This window comes from Triturus cristatus, chromosome 7 (assembly GCF_964204655.1).
Source record: "Triturus cristatus chromosome 7, aTriCri1.1, whole genome shotgun sequence".
In the NCBI taxonomy this organism is placed as follows: domain Eukaryota; kingdom Metazoa; phylum Chordata; class Amphibia; order Caudata; family Salamandridae; genus Triturus; species Triturus cristatus.
Window position 1 is genome coordinate 944,481,146 of NC_140590.1, and position 26,854 is coordinate 944,507,999.

Consider the following 26,854-nt stretch of genomic DNA (forward strand, 5'->3'; position numbering starts at 1 on the left):
ATGATGTATTTGTAACGAAAGGTTATCTTATTTATTGCTCGGTGTTACACTGTTTAGTTGCTTGTGATACAGGTTTTGTAACGGAAGTACTGTCACGTGTATTGTGTGTTATTCAATATGTGAGTACGTGAGGGTGGGGCACGTTTTTGTGATGAATCTGCTGTTTTGGGAGTGTGTCATCTTTTTCAAGATCGGACGGTAGGAGTGACGCAGCTACAGACAGGTAAGTGCGAATCTTTTATACCTGTTATGTTCTCTTGGGAATTAATTATTGCTGGATGTTAGAACGTTTATTTGATTGTGATACAGGTTTTGTGACAAAAGTACTGTCACGTGTATTGTGTTTGATTCAATATGTGATTACGTCAGGGTGGGGCACGTTTTTGTGATGAATCTGCTGTATTTGGAGTGTCATCCTTTTTCTGATCGGACGGTAGGAGTGACGCAGCTACAGACAGGTAAGTGCGAATCTTTTATTCCTTTTTAGGTTCATTCTAAAATTACTTTGACGATAATTAGAATGTTGGAGAGTTATCGATGCTGTAATTTTTGGGGATGTGTTCACTTTTTTAAGGTTGTATGTTAGGCGGTTTATTTCTTTGGAATACAGGATTTTTAACGGAAGTACAGTCACGTGTATTGTGTGCAATTCAATATTTGCGTACGGTGAGGGTGGGGTACGTTTTTGGGTTGGATCTAATGTGGTGGGAGTGGCACTCTTTTCTAGATCTCACGGTAGGCGGACGCAGCTACAGACAGCTAAATTGAATTATTTGAAACGTAATATGTTCAATGTAAAATTGCGTTTACTTTGATTGTAATGCTTGGGAGTTATCATAAGGGCACGTTTTTTAACAGAATCTGCTATTGGGGGAGAGTGACAGTCTTTTGCAGATCGCATGGTAGGTGCTACGCAGTTATAAACGGGTCACTTGAAGTTTGTTCACCAATTGTAGGCATTACCTCAGGTTGTTATTGGAATAAATTACTTTCGGTTTGTTTTCCAGGTATGCCTCTCTCTGGCCCGTTCCCGGGAACCAACGTGCTTGCACTGCTTTCCATGGGTATGTATAATGCGTTTGCCGCCTCTGTAGTAAAGCATCTTGTCTGTCCCTTATCTAACGCTTGTATTTTTACTTTTTTTTTCACAGGGATTCACCGGGCCGATCCGTCCTTGGGAAGCGTCATGCAAAGATTACTTCAGCCGGTATGTATGCTGGTGTTTGCGGATCTTTCATAAGACATCTTGTCTGATTCGTATTTCACTTAGACATTTTTTGGGGGGGTTTTACAGGGACTTCCGCGGGCCTGACTATCCCGGGCAGCATCGTGCTTTAGGAGCTTTACTCTGTAGGTATTAATCTTTTGGCGGGTCTAAGGTAAGGCATCTAAAGGTAAGTCTGTTTACTTATTTTTGTATTTTGCCTGTATTTAGAATGTTTTGTGTTCGTAAAGGAGGTTTTAGCTTTACAGCGCATTTGCGGTGAATTCTCTTTGATAAAAACTTTGAACGCGGTCAGACAGGTTGGAGCCGCGTTTCCTTTTGCTGGATCGCTATCTGTCTCATGCATGCTTTCACATTCAATTCACCAGGAATTCACACCTCCTCGCTAACGATAGCACACACTCTCAGGCAGACATTCCTTTCATCCAAGGAAGACCACCACCCAAACATTAGCATACGGCTAGACAACAAGAAGATTTCACACGCGTGCTGTTCGTAAACAAGTGTTACTTCTCTATTGTTATTCATTTAAAGTAACTCCCCTTTCCTCCGGTTTGACTGTACTTAAACTCGAAGAGCAGCCATTCGAAAACATTGCTTGGTTCCAGGTCATCCAGTACGAGCTAAACTATCTCTATTCCGAAAAGGTAAGCCACTTTATTTGTATTGCCGTTTTGTAAATATACGCATTGAACGTTTTGTATCGTGTTTTGCTAATGTAAAGTGCTGGTGTTTTACTATGTTAACCTTAGCCAACATGTTGGGCGCTTTTATTGTTAGCAAAGTCCGCTCAGTATCTTGATGCCTTTAAATTTTCAAAACCGCGCTTTTATTTACTATCGGCAACGGGAAAATTGACTAACTTATATTGGGCAGCATTTAGAAGGGGCACGCACCCCATATAACCTTAATGTTTATGCTTTTTCCGGGATTATTATATACATTACGGGACCGCTTCGCCATCGTTTGGTATCTTGCTCCCTTTAATTGTCAATGCCGCGATTACTTGCATTTTAAAAAGAAAAACACTTGCTAATAAATATTTGACGGAATTTGTGAGGACCACGCACACACACCACATTACCTTGCATGCTTTTTGTGTTCGCCGCTATTAATAAATACATTACGGTACCGATTTGCTAGCGTTTCCCGTGTATTGCATACTTAGTGAAGCGCTCTCTGCATAATACACTTTCCCATGCTTTACATTTCAGACTTGCTATTGTTGTCAGGGATCGTACATTTATTAGTTAAAATACAACTTAGAATGCCTTTTGCTTTCGAATCGATGGTTACATTTTTGAGATCATTTATATTAAATACGCTTCATTTCTCTTTTCCTCGACCTGAACTGGAACAGCAGCCATTCTAGACATTACGTGGGTCATCCGGTACGAAGTATACTATCTCTATTGCAAAAAGGTAAGCAAATTCAATTGTATTGCCCTTTTTAAAATAAACTCAACGAACGTTTTCTATCGTGGATTGCTAATGACAAGTACAGTAAATTTCCAATGTTGACCTTTGCAAACATGTTATGTGCTTTATTTATTAGCAAAGTTCGCTGAGTGTCTTTATGGCTTTAAATTTTCAAAGCCGCACTTTTATTTAAAAGCTGCAACGAAAAGATTTACTAGCATATGTTAGGCAGAATTTACAAGGGACACGCACACACACCACATTACATTAATGTTTTACCTTTCGCCGCGATTTATATATACATTACGGTACCGGCTCGCCATCGTTTGGTATCTTGCTGACTTTAAGTTTCGAAGCCGCGATTACAATCGTTGAAAATAAATCACTTGCTAGGAAAGATTTAACACGATTTATAAGGAGCACGCACGCACACCACGTTATTTTGCAGTTTTTGGGTGTTTGCCACTCTTACTATACACATTACGGTACGCGTGTATTGCATACTTTGTGAGGCGCACACTGCATTACAAACGTTTCCCTGGATTGCATTGCACAATTGCTCTGTTGTCCGAAATCGTACAATTATTACTTAAAATACAACTTACAATGCATTTGCCTTTCGAATAGATGGCTAGATTTCAGAAGACATTTGAACTAACTCCCTTTTATTTCTCTTTTCCTTGACCTAAACTGGGAGAGCAGACATTCAAGACATTTCGTGGGTCATCCAGTACGACCAAAACGATCTCTATTGCTATAAGGTAAGCAGCTTCTATTGTATTTCCGTTTACACAATGAACTCACTGAACGTTTTCTGTCGTGTTTGGCTAATGACAAGTGCAGTGGTTTTGCGATCTCAACCTTTGGCAACATGTTAGGCGCTTTGTAGTTACCACAGTGCGCTTCGTATCTGAATGCATTTAAACTTCCGACCCGCGCTTTTTTGTCAAGTTTGCAATAAAATATTTGGTGAGCGTAGATTGGGCAGAATTTAGAAGGGACACACATAGACAGCACATAACCTGGATGCTTTTGGCTTTCGCCAGTATTTCGGTATACATTACGGTACCGCTTCGCCATCGTTGGGTATCCTGCTTATTTTGATTTGTAAGCGTTACGTTTAGATGCCATCATTTTGTTTTTAGCTTAAAACCGAACAGCTTTCGAAACATATTAGGCCAACTTTAACGAATGCACACGCAGTACATTGACTTGCTCTTTTTGCTTGCACCACTAATGCTAGCCTTATTACGGTAACGTTTTGCTTTAGTTTGCCACTTATTTCATCCTCACTGAAACACTCTATGCATAAGATACTTTAACATCGATTGCATTGCAAATTTGCGACTGTTGCCAGTCATCTGCAATTATATGCTAGTATACAATTTTCGCACCCGAGGAATATTAATGCGCTTGATACTTTTTACATGTCTTACGACTGTTTTACTTTTGTTGGCAAAATGTGTTTTGTGATGCGAAACATTTATGTGAAATGTTTTCATATGCATGCCTCCTTTTGGAACTGACTTTTGGCCTATGATTGCAGTTATGGTGCGCGCATTCTATAGATTTGGGTTTATTTCTATTCGTTTGGCTTGACATTTGAATACATTTACCATGTTCCGGTTGGGATTCTTTGCATATGCTTTTAAGGTACATTGTTTACGTATAGGTACCGTCTAAAACGCGTCTTTACCTTACTTAAATCTCTAACGCTTCTATGCTAATGTAACCAACTGAAACAAGTGTGTGATGAGGGGGGCGAAAAGGGGGGGAAGGGGTTAACCTTATACTAGCAGTGACATTTTGTCATGTGCACTAATGCTAGCCTTATTACGGTAACGTTTGGCTTTAGTTTGCCACTTATTTCATCCTCACTGAAACACTCTATGCATAAGATACTTTAACATCGATTGCATTGCAAATTTGCGACTGTTGCAAGTCATCTGCAATTATATGCTATTATACAAATTTCGCACCAGTGGAATATTAATGCGCTTGATACTTTTTACATGTCTTACGACTGTTTTACTTTTGTTGGCAAAATGTGTTTTGTGATGCGAAACATTTATGTGAAATGCTTTCATGTGCATGCCTCCTTTTGGATCTGACTTTTGGCCTATGATTGCAGTTATGGTGCGCGCATTCTATAGATTTGGCTTTATTTCTATTCGTTTTTCTTGACATTTGAATACATTTACCATCTTCCGGTTGGAATTCTTTGCATATGCTTTCAAGGTGCATTGTTTACGTATAGGTACCGTCTAAAACGCGTCTTTACCTTACTTAAATCTCTAAGGCTTCTATGCTAATGGACCAACTGAAACAAGTGTGTGATGAGGGGGGCGAAAAGGGGGGGAGGGGGGTTAAGCTTATACTAGCAGTGACATTTTGTCATGTGATGTTTGTTAGACTTTTGGAGGGGGTGGGAGGGGTTTCACAAAGTACGCTAGCGGGACGAGGTATCCTTTTCTAAATTATTTCATCGCTCCTCGAAGGTTACTTAATTTTAGTGTTTGCTGTACAAACATTGGCGTTCATGTATGTATTACCCGCAGTAATGCAGATACTACTGTGCAATTGTTTTTGGGGAATCACGCGTTGGAAAAAAATGCATTTTTTCATTCAGAACATATGGTTCATAGCTTAAAAATGTCATGCACTGTTTGGCATACATCTCTGCTGCCTTTATCTTCAATACTAACCTTTAATATTTGTATACTACATAAATTACTCCTCTCGCTACTCCTTTATGTTTATTACACACTTTATCTTCTTTAATCTTCTCTTTGTTTTCCATGATTTTTCATAATTTACAACTAAAAGTTGACAATAGCTAATGATGAGAAAGTGAGCATGCAGGTGAGAACCAATCTGCTAACTCAAATGGTGTGACTGACGTGAGGCTCTGCAAACGTTTTGTACAAGTTTTACCTTTTGCTATTCCTATTTTCAGCAGTAATAGCGCACACTCGCCACCATGCATTTCACATCATGCATTCTCCAAAACACACGCTACACCACACACTCTTTAGCGCACATTGAAATTCACTCTCTTCTATCCACTCTCTACAGCACACTCATTGTGTGACTTAGTGCGTGTAACTTAGCGCGTGTAACTTAGTGCGTGTAACTTAGCGCAGGTAACTTAGCGCGGGTAACTTAGCGCGGGTAACTTAGCGCGTGTAACTTAGCGCGTGTAACTTAGCGCGTGTAACTTAGCGCGTGTGACGCTCTGTTGCACGCGCTCTGTTGCACGCGCTCTGTTGCACGCGCTCTGTTGCACGCGCTCTGTTGCGCGCGCTCTGTTGCGCGCGCTCTGTTGCGCACGGTCTGTTGCGTGCGCTTTGTTGCACGCACTGTGTCACACGCTCTCATGCACTATCATTTCACATACTCTTTAGCATACTACTTTTTGTACACATTTTTATATACATCCCCTCAACATGCACCACAGCAAATTTACATCTCTAATGCCTTTATCTTCACTACTATCCTTTATTATTTGTACACTGCATACATTACTCTTGCTCCTGTCGCTACTCCTTTATGTATGCTACACTATGCCTCTTCTTTATACTCCTCTTTGTTTCCCTTGCTTTTCTCATACTTTCAAACTATAAGTTGACAATAGCTGATGATGAGAAAGTGAGCATGCAGGTGAGAACCAATCTGCAAACTCCAATGGTGTTACTTACGTGAGGCTCTGACAACTTTTTCTGAATTGTTTTCATTTTCCTATCCCTGTTTTCAACAGTAATTGCTCACACTCCACACCATGCATTTTGCACCATGCATTCTCAAAAACACACTTCACACCACACACTCTTTAGCACACATTCTCATTTACACTCTTTTATCCACTCTCTACAGTACTCTCATTGTGTAACTTACCACATGTGGCTTAGCGCAGGTAACTTAGCGCATGTAACTTAGCGCATATGACAGCATGGTGCATATACTCTGTAGCACGCAGTTTAGTTACAGCCTCTATGGCACTCTCTGTACTACCAGCTCTTTACCACAGGCTCTCTGCCACACACTGTATGCCACACACTTTTCTACATGCTATCTTTTGGCAGGCGCTTTCACATACTACCTACTGTACACATTGTAATACACATCTCCTCTACATGCAGCATAGCTAATGCTTCCAACTACTACCATTATTATCCTCCTATCCTTTACTATCAGTCAAACACTACACACACTACTTTTACTGCTCAAAACTACTTCTTCATGTATAGTACATACTGTCTCTTCTTTATTCACACTTTTTATTCCCTTCTTTTTGGACACTTTCAGCCTATTTGTCAAAAAAAAATAATAAACAGAAAGTGAGCATGCACGTGACAACCAATCTGCACAATGCAATGGTGTTACTTATGTCACGCACTGTCAACTTTGTGGGCAACTATTTTCTTTAGCTAGCTGTGTTTTCACCATTAATAGACTATTTTTTGATGCGCACTCTTTCCCAAGCCCTCTTTTCCGCGCACTTTCCCGCGCCCTCTTTCCCGCGCCCTCTTTCCCGCACCCTCTTTCCCGCACCCTCTTTCCCGCGCCCTCCTCCCCGCGCCGTCTTCCTCGCGCCCTCTTCCCCGCGCCCTCTTCCACACGTAGTCTCAATACACATACTTTACTGCACACCATTTTTAGCACACCTCTTAAACATCGTAGCTAATGCTAGCTTTTTCTACTACATGCATAGCCCAAACAGCACCATACATCTCTAATGCCTTTATCTTCACTACTATCCTTTATTATTTGTGCACTGCATACATTACTCTTGCTCCTGTCGCTACTCCTTTATGTATACTACACTCTGCCTCTTCTTTATACTCCTCTTTGTTTCCCTTGCTTTTCTCATACTTTCAAACTATAAGTTGACAATAGCTGATGATGAAAAAGTGAGCATGCAGGTGAGAACCAATCTGCAAACTCCAATGGTGTTACTTACGTGAGGCTCTGTCAACTTTTTCTGAAATTTTTTCTTTTTCCTATCCCTGTTTTCAACAGTAATTGCTCACACTCCACACCATGCATTTTGCACCATGCATTCTCAAAAACACACTTCACACCACACACTCTTTAGCACACACTCTCATTTACACTCTTTTATCCACTCTCTACAGTACTCTCATTGTGTAACTTACCACATGTGGCTTAGCGCAGGTAACTTAGCGCAGGTAAATTAGCGCATGTAACTTAGTGCATATGACAGCATGGTGCATATACTCTGTAGCACGCAGTTTAGTTACAGCCTCTATGGCACTCTCTGTACTACCAGCTCTTTACCACAGGCTCTCTGCCACACACTGTATGCCACACACTTTTCTACATGCTATCTTTTGGCAGGCGCTTTCACATACTACCTACTGTACACATTGTAATACACATCTCCTCTACATGCTGCATAGCTAATGCTTCCAACTACTACCTTTATTATCCTCCTATCCTTTACTATCAGTCAAACACTACACACAATACTTTTACTGCTCAAAACTACTTTTTCATGTATACTACATATTGTCTCTTCTTTATTCTCACCTTTTTTTCCACTTCTTTTTGGACACTTTCAGCCTATTTGTCAAAAAAAACCAATAAACAGAAAGTGAGCATGCACGTGACAACCAATCTGCACAATGCAATGGTGTTACTTATGTAACGCACTGTCAACTTTGTGGGCAACTATTTTCTTTAGCTAGCTCAGTGTTTTCACCATTAATACACTATTTATTTATTTATGCGCACTCTTTCCCGCGCCCTCTTTCTCACGCCCTCTTTCCCGTGCCCTCTTTCCCGCGCCCTCTTTCCCGCGCCCTCTTTCCCGCGCCCTCTTTCCCGCGCCCTCTTTCCCGCGCCCTCTTTCCCGCGCCCTCTTTCCCGCGCCCTCTTTCCCGCGCCCTCTTTCCCGCGCCCTCTTTCCCGCGCCCTCCTCCCCGCGCCCTCTTCCCCGCGCCCTCTTCCACACGTACTCTCAATACACATACTTTACTGCACACCATTTGTAGCACACCTCTTAAACATCGTAGCTAATGCTAGCTTTTTTTAATAGATGCATAGCCCAAACAGCACCATACATTTGGGGAAAGTGCTCCATGTAGGCATCTCCACCGTAGCACCCCAGAACGATGAAGCCCTGTAAACAAACAAAGATACACAGTTAGTTACAAAACATACAATATGCCTTACCTAAGTCCCGCAAACAACACCATACTTACAAAGGAAAAGCCTCCCTGCATGCCGCCGCACTGGAACGACCCTCACTGCTGAAGACCTGTAACGAAACAGAAAAAAAAAATGAGTTACTTACAATATGCCTTACCTAAGTCCCACAAACAGCACCATACTTACCGAGGAAAGCACTCCCTGCACGCCGCTGCACCGGAATGACCCACACCGCTTAAGGTCGAGAAACAAAAAGTTAGATAAAAAGCAAGCAAACAACAAAACAGCCAAAAAACATAGCACATTGCTTGCCATACTGCTTCAGGAAGAATTTGCCTCACAGCCATAAACATAAGCCGGAAAAGGCCAAAGATAAAATAGAAGAAACATGCCCACCATCAAATATGGGTCCGGCTGGGCAAAAGAGAAAAGTTGCAAAAAAAGACACTCATGATTCTGAAGAGCGTGGGGCAGGCTGAGGGAAACTTCCTCAACAAATGCTTGCTATGGGAAAGGGGAGAGAAAAGAGTTGGGCCAAAAAAAACAATACATAGATGGCTGTGCACAATCAAATAATGTATTATTGCTTTTAAAGAAATTAGCAAAATGGGAAGTTTGCATGGAGTACTTAAATTCACGATTGAATGAAGCAGTGTGTATGTGTAGGTTTATGTAAATGCCTGTGTGACATCGTGAAAATGTGAATATAAACCACATTTGGCATTAGCTGTTGATGGGGAAGTAAGCATGCACATGCAAAACAATCGGAAAACTCGAATGGTGTTAATAACATGAGGCGCTGGCAACTTTTACGTTAGAGCAGTTGAATTTATTAGATAGCAATATAGTTTAGTTTTCTACAAACAGTCTTGCGTTTGCACTGTTTACCATACAATCTTTAACATGCACTCTTTAACATGCTATATTTTACAGAATACAATTTAAAGCGCGCTTTTTTAGAGACACCTCCTCTACATATATCATACTTAATGCCTACATTTAGACTACTGTTGGTCGTTAGACGCGCCTCTTTTTAATCCTTTTTTTGGGGAACTTTCAAGCTATATGCTGCCGAATTTTAACAATGAAGAAGTGAACATACAAGTAAAGTATTTGGCAAACCTCAATAGTGTTACTGACATTAAACACTCAACACTACCAGGGGATTTGGACTTTGCCTATGTCAATTTTTCCAGCAATAATATACTTTAATCCTCTACAAACACTCTTTTGCACGCACACTGTTGCACGCGCTCTATTGCACGCGCTCTGTTGCACGCACTCTGTTGCATGCATTTCTTAAATGCTCTCTGCCATACGCTCTATCATTCACTATGCTTTTACATACTCTTTACCATACTACCTGTTGCACACCTTTTTAAGTACATCTCCTCAACATACACCACATCTAATGCTTACATCACTACTGACCTTTATCCTCAACACTATCCTTTACAATTTAACACTACATACATTACTCTTACTCCTCTCGCTACTCCTTAACGTAAAAGACACACTGCCTCTTCTTTATTCTCCTCTTTGTTTTCGTTTCTTTTTCATATTTTAAACCTAAACGTTGACAATAGCTGATGATGAGAAAGTGAGCATGCAGGTGAGAACCAATGTGCAAACTACAATGGTGTTACTTACGCGATGCTCTGTCAACTTTTTATACAATTATTTCCTTTTACTAACCCTGTTTTCAACAGAAATTGCGCACACACCACAGCATGCATTTTACACCATGCATTCTCCAAAACACACTCCACAACACACACTCTTTAGCACACATTCTCATTCACACTCTTTTAGCCACTCTCTACAGTACTCTCATTGTGTAACTTGACACATGTGGCTTAGCAACTGTGACTTAGCGCAGGTAACTTAGCGCGTGTAACTTAGCGCATATGACAACATGGTGCATATACTCTGTAGCACGCACTATATTTACAGCCTCTATGGCACTATCTGTACTACCAGCTCTTCACCACAGCCTCTCTGCCACACGCTCTATGCAACCCACTTTCCTACACGCTGTCTTTTGGCATACACTTTAACATACTACCTATTGTGCAAATTGTAATACACATCTCCTCTACATGCACCCTAGCTAATGCTTATAACTCTACTACCTTTATTATCCTCCTATCCTTTACTATCAGGCAAACACTACACACACTACTCTTACTGCTCTTTCTACTCCATGTATACTACATACTGTCTCTTCTTTATTCTCACTTTATTTTCCCCTACATTTTTGACACTTTCAGCCTATTTGTTGGCAATAACTAATTTTGAGAAAGTGAGCATGCACATGACAACCAATCTGCACAATGCAATGATGTTACTTATGTAAGGCACTGTCAACTTTTTGGGAAAGTTTTTCCTTTACGTAGCTCAGTGTTTTCACCATTAATAGACTATTTCTTTATGCACCCTCTTCCCTGCCCCCTCTTCCCCGCCCCCTCTTCCCCGCCCCCTCTTTCCCCGCGCCCTCTTCTCGCGCCCTCTTCTCGCGCCCTTTTTCCCGCGCCCTCTTTCCCGCGTCCTCTTTCCCGCAATCTCTTCCCCGCCCCCTCTTCCCCGCCTCCTCTTTCCCCGCGCCCTCTTTCCCCGCCCCCTCTTTCCCTTTCCCTCTTTCCCCGCCCCCTCTTTCCCCGCCCCCTCGTTCCCCGCCCCCTCTTTCCACGCGCCCTCTTTCCACGCGCCCTCTTTCCACGCGCCCTCTTTCCACGCGCCCTCTTTCCACGCGCCCTCTTTCCACGCACACTCTTTCCACGCGCCCTCTTTCCTTTGCCATGCACTCTGTTGCATGCATGCTGTTGCATGCGCTCTGTTGCACGCGCTCTGTTGCACGCGCTCTGTTGCACGCGCTCTGTTGCACGCGCTCTGTTGCACACACTCTGTTGCACACACTCTGTTGCACACACTCTTTTGCACACACTCTTTTGCACACACTCTTTTGCACACACTCTGTTGCATGCACTTCTTAAATGCTCTCTGCCACACACACTCTCATGCACTATGATTTTACATAATCTTTAGCATACTACCTGTTGCACACATTTTTAGGTACATCTTCTCAACATGCACCACAGCTAATGCTTACATCTCCACTCTCTTTATCCTCACTACTATCCTTTAAAATTGTACTGTACATACATTACTCTTACTCCTCTTGCTACTCCTTGACGTATGACACACTGCCTCTTCTTTACTCTCCTCTTTGTTTTCCTGGCTTTTTCAAACTTTGAACATTTAAGTTGACAATAGCTGATGATGAGAAAGTGAGCATGCAGGTGAGCACCAATCTGCAAACTCCAATGGGGTTACTTACCTGAGGCTCTGTCAACTTTTTCTCAAAGTTTTTCAGTTTTCTATCCCTGTTTTTAATTGTAATAGCACACACTGCTTTTTACACCATGCATTCTCTATTATACATTCTGTACCACACATTCTTTAGCACACATTCTCATTCACACTCTTTTAGCCACTCTCTACAGTACTCTCATTGTGTAACTTGACACATGTGGCTTAGCAACTGTGACTTAGCGCAGGTAACTTAGCGCGTGTAACTTAGCGCATATAACAACATGGTGCATATACTCTATAGCACGCACTATATTTACAGCCTCTATGGCACTCTCTGTACTACCAGCTCTTTACCACAGCCTCTCTGCCACACGCTCTATGCAATACTACACGCTGTCTTTTGGTATGCACTTTAACATACTAGCTACTGTGCAAATTATAATACACATCTCCTCTACATGCACCCTAGCTAATGCTTACAACTCTACTACCTTTATTATCCTCCTAGCCTTTACTATCAAGCAAACACTACACACACTACTCTTACTGCTCTTTCTACTCCATGTATACTACATACTGGCTCTTCTTTATTCTCACTTTATTTTCCGCCAAATTTTTCACACTTCCAGCCTATTTGTTGGCAATAACTAATGATGAGAAAGTCAGCATGCACATGACAACCAATCTGCACAATGCAATGATGTTACTTATGTAAGGCACTGTCAAATTTTTAAGAAAGTTTATCCTTTAGATAGCTCAGTGTTTGCACCATTAATAGACTATTTCTTTATGCACCCTCTTTCCCCGCGCCCTCTTTCCCCGCGCCCTCTTTCCCCGCGCCCTCTTTCCCCGCGCCCTCTTTCCCCGCACCCTCTTTCCCTGCGCCCTCTTTCCCCGCGCCCTCTTTCCCCGCGCCCTCTTTCCCCGCGCCCTCTTTCCACGCGCCCTCTTTCCACACGCCCTCTTTCCTTTCCATGCGCTCTGTTGCATGCATGCTGTTGCATGCGCTCTATTGCACGCGCTCTGTTGCACACTCTCATGCACTATGATTATACATAATCTTTACCATACTACCTGTTGCACGCATTTTTGTGTACATCTTCACAACATGCACCAGAGCTAATGGTTACATCTCTACTGTCTTTATCCTCACTACTATCCTTTAAAATTGTACTGTACATACATTACTCTTACTCCTCTCGCTACTCCTTGACGTATGACACACTGCCTCTTCTTTACTCTCCTCTTTGTTTACCTAGCTTTTTTCAAACTTTAAACCTTTAAGTTGACAATAGCTGATGATGAGAAAGTGAGCATGCAGGTGAGAACCAATCTGCAAACTCCAATGGGGTTACTTACGTGAGGCTCTGTCAACTTTTTCTCAAAGTTTTTCAGTTTGCTGTCCCTGTTTTCAACTGTAATAGCACACACTGGCCACAATGCTTTTTACACCATGCATTCTCTATTACACATTCTGTACCACACACTCTTTAGCATACATTCTCATTCACAATTTCTTCCATCTACTCTTTACAGCACACACATTCTGTGACTTCACACATGTGGCATGACACGTGTTACTTTGCGCCTCTGCCTTAGCCCCTGTACCTTAGCGCATGCGCCAATATGTTGCATAATTCCGTGCTGCAGACTACCATGGGATGAATTATGTGAAGCACTGACAAGTTTTATTGCCTTTGTTTTTGTACCGTACTGTTTGTCTTTTTTAATGAAACTATTTAAATATTATACTCTAAGAAAAACACTCTACTACTCTTTTCTTCACATTCTGCTACACATTCTCGATGTACACTTTTTTGGCTACACATTGTCTACACTATGCTACATTTTACAACACTTTTTCTACCATACTCGACAGAAACCTTACACTACAAACCATCTCCATATTATTACATCTGTATTGCTCTTTGGGATACAATTTCTACTTGTGTTTTCCCTCTATTACATCTACCAACTTTATGAGCCATGCAAAAATTACTTAATTTCGTTACTATTGACAACTTACTGTATATTACTATGCTAAATCAACATTAATACTTGTTTTTATTCTTCCATAGATAACTGTGAGAAGTTGCGCATTCTTTTTCAAGGCATCAAGGTGAAAGTATCTTAATTTATTGTTGATACACCAGCCTATGGTGAAAACAAATCAGTTGGGATCATTAGAATATATATATATATTTTTTGAAACATACTCATTGTTTTCAGCATGCATAACCTCTGTTAACGATAGCTATAGGCTGTTGAGAAAGTCTAGTGCTTACAAATCCGTAAACATCATTCACAGACTATTTAAGAAACACTGACCTTTGCTTAAAGCACAACATTCGTGGAAACACTACAAGCGTATAGAAACACACAACAAATGCATGCTTAGAAAACACTTCTATTCATTTTAGAATCCTATGCATATAGCATAAATTTAATAAAGTATACATCTAACCTATCTCACAGAAATTAGTTTGCTGAACAGCATCTATTTATTACTTACTGTTATTAGCAGCACAAGGGAAGTTGCATGAACCTTGTATAGCTATACAAATAAATAGTAACTACTCAGAAAAGTTAGAAAGTGTATATAAATTTTAATATATGCTAATTAGCATTATACTTGTATAGAAGCATACAGATATATAGTCCATACAAGAAACTTACAACACTAAAATACAGCATCCAAAGAACGCTACAATACAAACCTATAATAGGTAGTTTAATACCGGCAGTTTATTTGAACAATATTTTGGTGTCGCTATTAATATCATGGAAATACTGCAGGCAGCTTATCATCAAGGGCATAACAAATTTTCTCCTACTTCGCGGGGCAAACAATGTTTGCCAAACAGCACATTCGCAATCATACACAATAGCTACAAACCTGCTAATACATGGACTGTAGAAGATTTACATGCCATTATGGACTTAGGGGATGCTTTATATATAGATATGCATTCCATAAATCAAGAACAGCTTATGCATCCTGATGATTTACCAAATTATATCCAACACAATGACACTATCTATTCGCTTAAGCTTAAACAACCTTCTTATGGGGATATACTGAAACAGTTTGACCCATCTTCGCCAAATATGCAAACAGTATTGAGAGCTGCACTCAATTTGCATTGCGGTGTTTTACTTTGCATGGATATGTATGTTATAGCTATTATGCACAGTGAAAATTCATACTTTGTATTTGACTCGCATAGCCGCGACACCACAGGAATGCCTCACCCAAATGGGACATGTATTACCATACAAATATCATTTGAAGGGCTTATACAGTACATAACAAATCTGGCATATAGTCTAAAGCGACCCAATAGTAATTACTTACCATATGAATTAACTCCAATAGATATAATTCCAATTAAAAAAGATTCACTACATAAGGCAATGCTCATAGCAGAAAAAAATGCAAGTGCCATATTACACAAGCATATTTATGTGCATTCTACTAAAGCATGTACAGATTTATTCACACACACATTAAGAACTCGCATACAAAATGAAAGAGATTGCCTCCAAAGATCAAAGGCAGGTACTCTTCAGCCATCAGCATCATTAGCTAGTGATCAGCATATTCCCCCCTCACAAAATTGCATTGTGCCTATAACAACTGCACAACTGACGCTACCTACCTGCACTAGCATAGATACAACAGAATATGCAAGTAACTCACATAATACTCCGACATACGCAAATATACTTAGAAATACACTTAGACACAACACAAGAGTCACGAGTTGTGATACAAAAAACATACAGACACAAAACATCACAGGCTCAACAAGTGATTTGCATAATAACGCATATATACAAAGCTCCCATCCTACAAACAAACCTAACACTCAGGGTAACAAAATACTTAGCCCAAAAAATAACCCCAAGACTATATTGTCCAAAATGCATATTAACATCAAGAACAACATAGAACAAACTTTTTGGCCACAAACACAACAACATATAAATGTCGTAAATAGTACAGACAAACAGCAAACACAAACAAATCTTACACTACCATCAAGGTGTACACAATCTATACAAAATAGTCTATTTGCTATTCTACATAACTACTGTAAACCCGCACATAGTTGGGATAGTCAAGACTTGCAATCTATTATGGGACTTGGAAATGCACTATATATTGAAATGCAGTCAATTAATAAAGAAAATTGTATGCAACCACAATATTTACCCAATTACATAGAGCACAATAGCGTTATATATGCAATTAAGCAAAAAAAGAGCATAACGTTGGAGGAAAAGCAAACAGAAATGCAAAATGCAAGGCTTTTGAGAACCCTTACTTCAATGCATTTGAACAGTGGTATATTGATTTGTTTTAATGCATACACTATTTCAATATTCAAAACGATTCATGCATACTTTGTATTTAATTCAAATAGCCAAAATGAGGAATTAATACCTCCTGCTAAGGGGACCTCTATTGCTTTACAAATCAAATCACCTGAGCAGGTTATTGATTACATCAGAACGTTGGCTCTCCAGAACAAAGTACCACATTCGTTAAGTTTTACTTTATACTTCACTCCAGTTACAGTACGCAAAATTAGCAAATTGTCACTTGAGACAACACAAAGAAAACATAGAGAGAAAAAAGTTACACCTATAAGAGACCTGTATATCCATACTACTAAGTTAACTCTACATGCCTCTATACATATCACACCTATAGAGTTACAACTAGAAAATACAATTACAGAAACACTCAACAGCGATAGGCAAATGCATACAGAGAATTCCACAACCACAAGTCATATTGAATCTATCATAGCTATTAACAATCCCAATCCAATAACAAACACATTTACACATAATGCTGGGATTCACAATGAACCAAATGCAATAGAAGTACAACCAAATAACTGTAACAGAAAAAGATTGCATGAACAAGAAACAGAAAATACACTTAATGCCACAAATATAACATCTTTGACAAATGCCACAATTAGTACTTTCCATGCACAAATTAAATATGGCCCAGAGTATGCTTGCACTATTTGCAATCAGTTATGGCATAAACAAAGTTTGCAAACAACGCACAAGTTAAAAAAAAGGGCTAAATTCATAGAATGTAACATTAGTCAATATCAAACAGAAGATATATGCCGGACATGTTACAACTATATTGCCAAGGACAAAATACCACCATGTTCTTTCTATAATGGGATGACATTTCCTGATATCCCACCTGAATTACACTTGCATAATTTAGAAGAGAGATTAGTATCGCCAAGAATACCTTTTTTACAAATCAGAACGCTGCCGCGAGGCTTCCAAAAATCTCTCTCAGGTGCAGTAGTTAACGTTCCTGCCGATGTTATGACAACTGTAACTGTTTTACCAAGACAAATTAATGATAACATGACGATTCCAATAAAATTAAAACGCAAATTAAGCTATAAATCCTATACCCATTTCGAAAATGTAAGGCCAAACAAAGTAAAGCGTGCAGCTCTATATTTAGCAACTACTAGCAGTATGTTCCAAGAATATGGAGTCACTGTTAATAAAGATTGGGAATATACACCAGAGAATATGCCACCTTGTAATGACCCTTCTGATGCAAACAATACATCAGATTCATCAGACAACATTGCAGCTGGGAATTTAGATACTATGCTAACTAATGAAACTATAACTACAGAAAGCATTAACATTATTAACTTGGCACCTGCAGAATATAACACACCAAGGGGTCTATATGAAGACAAAGATTCTGAATATTTAGCTTTCCCCACTATTTTTTGTGGGAAGCGAAGGCCAACAAACAAAGAAAGGCATGTACCAATACATTACAGTACAATATGTCAATGGGAATTAAGAAGTTATGATTTAAGAGTAGCAAAGTCCATGACAAATGTTTTCTTCAAATTGAAAAAGTTGCATATTAAGCAAATACAGAGCAAAATATACATCTCACTTAGAAAATATTTTACCAATGGTAACATTATTACAGCAAAAGACATCAAACAAAAATTAGATAGCATTTTCCAATTTAATGAGGGATATAAAATACTAAAAACAATACGTGGCTCACCACCATATTGGGAGCAATGCAAAAAAGACTTATTTGCTATGATAAGACAATTAGGGATACCAACATTTTTTTTAACATTATCAGCAGCAGAAACTAAATGGTATCATTTAATCAACATACTATTACGCACTGAGAAAAAAAAAGAATGTACAGAAGAAGAATTCAAAAAAATGTCATGGGAGGAAAAATGCAAATTAATACAGAGAAATCCCATTACTTGTGCCCGACATTTTGACTTTCAAGTTAGAAAATTCTTTAATTGTATATTACTGCATAAAAGTAACCCAATTGGCAAGGTGATAGATTACTTTTATAGAGTAGAATTTCAACAAAGAGGATCACCACATATACATGCTATAATATGGATTGAAAGAGCTCCACAGTATGAAACTTCAGAAGTTACTACTGTTACAGCTTTTATAGATAAATATATAACCTGTGCAAAACAACAAGATACAAATATCGAGCCTTTATTGCCACTACAAAAGCATGGACATACCAAAAATTGTCGTATTAAACATAAAAGAACATGCAAATACCAGTACCCAAAATATCCAATGCCAGAAACTTTTATACTGGAACCATTACCACTAGACAAAACTGATCAAGAGCTCTTACAGAAAATCGAACTAATCCACCTAACTATGAACACGCAAGAGTTCTCACATTATTCCTTTGAACAGTTTTTAGATACAATGAAACTAGATCTAAGTCAATATGTTAGATGTATACGCTGCATTATAGAAAAAAATACAATTTTCCTAAAAAGAACACCAGCTGAATGCTTTATTAATAACTACAATACGACAATTTTACAAGCATGGCAAGCAAACATTGATATACAATACATCTTAGACGCATATGCATGTGCCGTATATATAATATCATATATTAGTAAATCACAGCGTGGAATGAGCAAGTTGATTGCACAAGCAGCAAAAGAAGTTTATCACAATCCAAGCATAAAAGAGCAGCTTAAGCATATAGGTAACAAATTCCTAAACTGTACAGAAATAAGCGCGCAAGAAGCAGCCTATCTTATACTTCAAATTCCTTTACGCAAAAGTTCTAGATCGTATGTTTTCATTAATACAAGCCCTCCAGAAAAGCGTACCTACTTATTAAAAGACATTGAGACTATAAATTTGTTACCTGATACATCCAATCAAATACAATATGATAATGTAATAGTAAAGTACAGCGAACGTCCTACAGATTTGGAAACGTGTACATTAGCTGACTATGCATCTATGTATCATGGAAATCATAAAAATAGAAAGCAGAAAAATGCAACAGACCATGATAATTTCCTCACCGAAAACAACTTTTATAGCTCGGATGAGGAAGAACTTGAAATTAATATACCAAATAAAACTGCAGAAACAGATTATACAAAGCGGCAAAAACAAAAAATAATTCGGTATTGCAGGTTTAATAAAAAAAATGACCCTGAAAATTATTACAGAGAATTGCTAATGCTTTATTATCCCTGGAGAGTAGAAAATCAAATTATTGGTAATAAGGAAACATATTATGAAAAATACCTAGAACTTCAAAATATAGTTGACGCTAATCATACTAAGTATAATAGGCATAATACCCCTTTAACACCTAATGCCAATGGAGACTGTACATTGGACGCATTACTTATACCTCCAATGGATATAGAAACTGACGAAAACATTTGTCCTGAAGTTCAAACAAATGAACCACTATTATATGACTTATCATTTGATTTAGGCATTAGAAGTACAAGTAATGATGAACTTTTAACCAATAATATAATGCCAGATGACCAATATCACAGTTTGATGCAAAATCTTACAGATGAGCAACTTAACTTTATATACCATCACTTGCATTGGATAAAAACCAAAGAAACACCTTGCTATACGTTTTGCACAGGTGGTGCAGGAGTAGGGAAAAGCTTCCTTATAACAGCCCTTTACCAAACATTACTACGCTATTACAATACCAAAGCAGGGGAAAATCCTGATAACATTTATGTATTGCTTACAGCTCCAACAGGCAAAGCAGCACATAACATCCATGGTAAAACGCTACATAGTACATTCAAAATACCAGTTTCGCAATCGCTATCTCATAAACCACTCACTCATGAGAACAGGAGTGCACTTCAAAATGAATTATTGCATCTTAAATTGCTAATAATTGATGAAATATCAATGGTAGGGGCAAATCTTTTCAATTTTATACATAACAGGTTACAAGAAATTAAAATGTCCAAACTCCCTTTTGGTGGGATATCCATATTAGCTATTGGAGATTTTTATCAGTTAAAACCAGTATTTGACACATACATATTTGAAAATTCTAGGCATTCATACAGACCAGTAAGTACAAATTTATGGCAAACACACTTTAAGTTGTTTGAATTAACAAAAATTATGAGACAGCTAAACGACTTACCATTTGCTCAATTACTAAATAGATTAAGAGAAGGAAAACAAACTAATGACGATATTATACAAATACAAACACGCGAGCAAGACCCACCCCAAAACATTACCAAAACCATCCCTTATATAATGACAACAAACAAAGAGGTTAATAATATTAATAATGAAGTTTTGTTACAACATATAACAAAATACCCTGTATACACATCAACCGCAATAGATACAGTTGCATCTGACCTAAGCGAAATTGTAAAAAAAAAAATACTAATGCAATTACCTGCAGATGCAACTAAGACCATGGGCCTGCCATTTATATTGCATATTGCATTAAAATTACGATACGATCTAACATGCAATATCAATGTTAACGATGGCTTAACAAATGGTGCAACAGGTATAGTTGAATTAGTAGAAACTATCAATAGCATTCCAAATGTGATATGGATTCTTTTTGATAAAGAAAATGTTGGCAAATTAACAAGACAGGAAAATAGGCACATATATCACAGTAACATTTCACCTCATTGGACACCAATTCATGTTATCTCTAGACATTTTCAATTTACACAAAAATTTATAACAATAATACGCAAGCAATTCCCACTACGCCAATCATCTGCACGTACTATACATAGAACACAAGGAGAAACTATTGAACCACTTTACATCCATTTTAACAATAGTAAAATACATCATTTGCATTATGTTGCTTTAAGCAGAGCAAAATCATTAGAAAACATATATATTAAAAACTTTCAGCAGGACAAAATAGTTGTCCACCCAAAGGTTCATGAAGAAATGGCCCGCTTAAGGACAGATATGCTATTAGAAATATCAGTACCACAATTATGTAATTATCTGCTAAACTTTAATGTTATTGTACACAACATACGTTCACTACAAAAAAATCACAAAGCTATACAAGCCGACACAAATATCATGAAGGCAGATATTATATGTCTCAATGAAATAAACACAACTAGGGAAGGGAACAGTCATTCATTATATATTGACCACTATCATCTGATGCTATTTGATAAATTCCATAATCAAAATACCAAGCATGGGATTGCTATTTATTACAAGAAAAATATTTGCCTTTTGCCAATTTATGAAACACAGCACGAAATTGAAATTTTACATTTTACTTTATTTATAAAGAATTGTGATTACTTATTTGTGATAATATACAAACCACCACATGTACAACTACAAAAACTTTTTCAAGTGTTAACTAGCGTATTGAGCTTTTACCCAAACTACAAATATATAATAATGGGCGACTTCAACATAGATTTAGCACAAGTATCACATAATGCAACACTACTTTTAGAATACATGCAAAACCAATTTCAATGTCACCAAAAAATACAAAACTACACAACAGACTACAATTCAACCTTAGACCATATATATGTTAATGAAGAGATAACTCACTTTGGTATACTAGAGTCCTACTATAGCGATCACAAAGCATTATGGGTAGCTATTTAATAAGCTGAAATTATCAATTGGTATGTTATTTTGCTTTAGGAATTTCCTTTCTTTACATGCTAGATTCAGAAGGTCTACTTACATTATTTGTCTCGTTGCAGATGATTTCTATACAAGAAATTAAGGAAACCAAACACGAGGAAAGCAAACCGTATCAAAAAGCAATACGAGCAAACATAGTCAAATGCTCTGCAAAAACACACTACAAAAACGCTAAGCAAGAAAATAAGATTTTATTCCACATTGCTCTTGCTGATGAAAGTGGGTCCATTAAAGGAACTTGCTACAATGATGATTTTTTCAAGCTAACAAAAGAAGGGAATGGAATTATAATTCGGAATTTTATAAACAAGAACAATGTCATCATCTTAACGAAACAAACAAAGATTTCGAGAATGCCACCATTAACGCTCCCGGAAACAATAACCCAAGAAGCAGTATATTTGCTACAGCCGCCTGCACCCCCAGTTTCTCCAATAAAAACTATAAGAAAAGCTAATTTACGGACATTGATGAGCATATTAGGGACAATATCAGAGGTACGTATCATAAAAAAATTAAGGTGCTTAACTATTGCATGTAGTAGTCTGTAAACTTACATACTATCAGCAACACTATCTGCCACACACACTTTGTAATCACACTCTTCAAACCACTATACCATACATTCAAAACCCATTTAGTAACTGCAACTCTTTAAAACACACACTATTAGCAGCACACTTTACTATAAACTATATACAACACTCACTCCAACACACATACTATCTACAAACATTTCAAGTAATAGCTGTTGCTTACTCCTTTTACACACACCACAAGGTTACATATAGTTAAAAACGGACACTCTCTATCTCATTCATTGCTACTTAAACTTTGCCAATACTCTGTAGTACAATCTACTACAAGCATACAACAATTTTTTATAGAGAAATAACATCTAAAGGCTATATTTAGGACTAATCGATGTAGAAACTCAAATAGAATACACAACATTGCTGCTAATAGCACTATACTTACTGCACAACACATACAATATCCTAGCAACTCTACTCGCTCATTTTACAATCTAAATTATATTTAACTAATATAATTTACGAAAAAAAACATTAACATCTGTAAAAATACACATCGGACACTAAATGCACTGTAAAGTGTTGATTACATGGAACAGTCCCACAAGTTTCAAACATGTAAAGTATTTTTACTATTTATTTCAAACACTTGTAAAAATGATAGCTATACAAAATATCATCATCTACTCTTTTATGTGCACTCTCCTACAAATTATATCATATATATACTTCCATACAAAAGTCTCTAACGCACACTCTCTAACATACACACTGTAGCACACACTATTACACAACTAATACACCACAACAATCAACAAACTTTTCACTCGCATGTTCTCTCCAATAAACAAAGATACAGCACAAGTGTATACTATCTATGCAAGAACCAATAACAATGATTGTTTATCAAATTTAACAGGAGGAAGAAACCAAAACTGTATTCATTGGAGGACAAGAAACAAAACTAAAATCAATAACAGTAAACGATGCAACAGACTCAGTGAAAATAACAATGTGGAGGGACGCAGCGGACTTTCCCATCGAACTTGGGAGCTACATAAAAATAACCCATCTGACAGTGCATGAATTTAACAACGAAAAAATATTAAATTCTACTCGGAATACACAATTGCAAGTAAGTACAAAGTAAAAAGACAATGCGAAAAACAAAAAATGTATTCTTTGCAAAGAAATTACTTACACATCTATAACAGAAGACTCATTAAATTCACCATTTTTATATCACACGTAGTAACATCAGTTGCTCTTTTTTCAGCATACAATTTGGAATTCTACACATAAATCTCATACACATAGATGAAACACCAAAATACTATATCGCCTTTAAATACATGCATATACATTCATACAAAACACTCTCGAAATATCACAAACAACTTTTCTGTTTACCTTTCCTACAGCTCAACACCTAACGACAAACTTCAAAACATGTAGGTCAATACATTGCAAATCATACTACACCTTTCATTATAATAATTTTGCACACATTTTAAAATGCTAGTCCATAACCATGCCATATTAACTATTTTTGTCCATATCTACACCTTACCTACAAACACATGGAAACATAAAATATCTTACTTTATATATAGCACTAACTTACTATTAGAATAGCACCAGAATCATACATTACTACATCTCAAGCAAAGCAACATCCAACTCTCTATCTATGTCTATATTTACCTTTTTGGAATACATACTAATCAAAAACTGCCTTAAATGCACTTTTCGATTTTACATTACCTATTACTTAACTTAGAGTTTATTTGCACTCTCTCACTACTTTCCTGTGCATATTCGAATTCTATTGCAAATTTTTCACAAAATGTGCCATATAAACATACATTTCTATAAATATCTGACACCTTTACATCATCTTGCATTACATTTAGAAACACTCTGCATCAAAAAAAATACAACACCGCCTTCATAAATTCCATAGGTAAGAACACATAAGTACGCACTTTGGGTCTTTGCCTTCAACTACATTTTTCACATTCTCTGAACCGCGCAGAACAAATGCAATTCACAGAAAAATCTTGAAGAAATTCCTTCAGCATCTATAGAAATTTTTTATTTCTCTGAAAAGCACGTTAAAATATAGAAAAAAAAAAATAGACAGTAAAAAATGGGTTTTATAACTGATGTTTTTTTCTATTTGCAGAAAATTGAGCCACCCCAAGAACAACTGCAGATAACTATATATGGACTCGAAAATACAACTCAGGAAAAAAGCACCATTACCATACAAATTCAAGATAATGAACATTTAAAATCGGTACAAATAAGCAATACGCTTTTAATGGACCACCTACAAATTCCAGCAGATATTGAGGACTTTTCAGAGGCTCTTATGCCACACCTACCGAAAACACTAAATATAATATTTCAAAATGAACACATTGTCGAAATTCTCGACGAAGATTAAATTATGCAATATGCAAAAAGATAACTACTTTTGTAACTTTGAATAAAATGGATACATACAAAATAAATATTTTAGTTAATAAAAATCTTAAATCACATTTGACTTACTGTTTATTTTTTCTACGAAATAATGTTTGATATGTACTTGCATGTATTTATATGCGCCATTCGGATAAATAATTACACAATGACTTATGTATACATTTTGCAAGAATTGGGTACTAGTATTACTAAAAAAAAAATATATATAATTTCTAAATATTACTTAATGCACTTGGATAAGGATAATTACTCCTCCATTTAGAATATAGAACGTCCTATTCAAACCTTTCTCTTTCTCTTCACAACTATTACTCATGTAATAGTACACTATCTAAACAGTAGGTCACCCAACAATACTACTATTGTTAAAGTTACAGCTATTCGAATTGCTAATGACATTATGGTTTGCTTATCTTTAGAAAACAGTACAAAAAAAACATTAGTATTTACTGTATCAATAGCTAACTCAATATATGTGTAGGTAACTCTGTCTGTAAGTACAAAGGCAATAAATGTTGCATTTAAGACTTATTAAGGTATTAACATTGGAAATAACAATACCTTTTGTTTAAATGTTTTAACAACAAAAACTTACCCAAAAACAATGTCATAAACAATGCCAATAGCTCTAACTTTACTAATGCCGAGACCATTGCATTGTAAATGCTTGTTTTTTAAGGGGCCATTCATCAGTGCAGCAGGTACTGTTGCCAGGTGTGTAAGTGGCCACTGTTGGTTATCATTAATGAAGCAGATGCAGCAGTGCTGAGGCCCAGGGGTTTGAGTCGCCCACTGCTTCACAAATATGACTGTCTACCTTTAAAAAAAGGGGCATGGGAGATGATTTTCCTTTCTAGCATTACGACCGAGGTCACCCTTGCAGAAAAAAGAGATACAACATGGGAGCTCTTTTTTTCGAATGTGACAGAGAGCCTGTTTCAAGATTTGAGTGATGGTAAGGCATGATGGGGAAGAGGTGAAAGAGGCAGAGGAGATAGCTTGCTACTCAGGACTGCAGTTATCATTAGTACAGTAGTAGTAGTAGTTGCATTTGGGTGCAAAGGTGTGAGGGGCTCACAAACAAACTCAATTCTGGGGAGCAGTATTTTTGGGATAATACATGTTTTTGTTTGATGCATTTTCTGTTTTATAAGTCTCATATTTAGTGTGGTTTATGAACTATAGAAAAGTACTTGTGAAATCATCTCATAAGCCCCACCTCCTGCACGCAGCCATGTCCGTCCTGCTCTCCCAATTCTTGCCATAAAGTTTTGGAGTGGGGCCCGACCTCAAAACATTTTGCTTAGGGGGGGCTCAGAGCAAAAACGTTTGAAGACCTCTGCTCTAAAGAATAAATTCAACACTTATGGAATGAAGACAGTGAGTGCCTTGTTGAGTGGTACAAAATACAAAGGGCCATATGTAGGTAAAACGTGTTTTGCGATTCTCTAATTGCAATTTTTAGGGATTCGCAATTAGAGAATTGCAAAACGGAATGTAGGTAGGATTAGCAAAATATTTTGTGATTCCCACCTATTCCTTATTTGCGAATCTCAAATTGAGATTCGCAAATAAGGAATACCTTGCCATTCATTCCTATGGGCTAGAAGGCCCATAGGAATGAATAGGAAGACATTCTCAATTTGCGATTCTCAATTAGAGAATC

General features: G+C 37.7%; 1 protein-coding gene across 2 annotated transcripts; it reads left to right on the forward strand.

The window, feature by feature from the left end:
• The first annotated feature begins 2,513 nt into the window (after positions 1–2,513).
• LOC146810892 (uncharacterized) lies at positions 2,514–25,243 on the forward strand. Of its 2 annotated transcripts, XM_085614459.1 has the most exons (6): positions 2,514–2,647; positions 3,347–3,405; positions 14,206–14,246; positions 22,225–22,662; positions 23,618–23,833; positions 24,884–25,243. In XM_085614459.1, exons 4-6 carry the CDS (start codon positions 22,225–22,227, stop codon positions 25,145–25,147), a joined length of 918 nt encoding a protein of 305 aa, XP_085470585.1. In that variant the 5' UTR covers positions 2,514–2,647; positions 3,347–3,405; positions 14,206–14,246; the 3' UTR covers positions 25,148–25,243. The 2 variants fall into 2 exon arrangements, with proteins under 2 accessions (XP_085470585.1, XP_085470586.1); XM_085614460.1 differs by lacking the exons at positions 2,514–2,647; positions 3,347–3,405; positions 14,206–14,246 and having other exon boundaries at positions 21,065–22,662.
• The last annotated feature ends 1,611 nt before the right edge of the window (positions 25,244–26,854 follow it).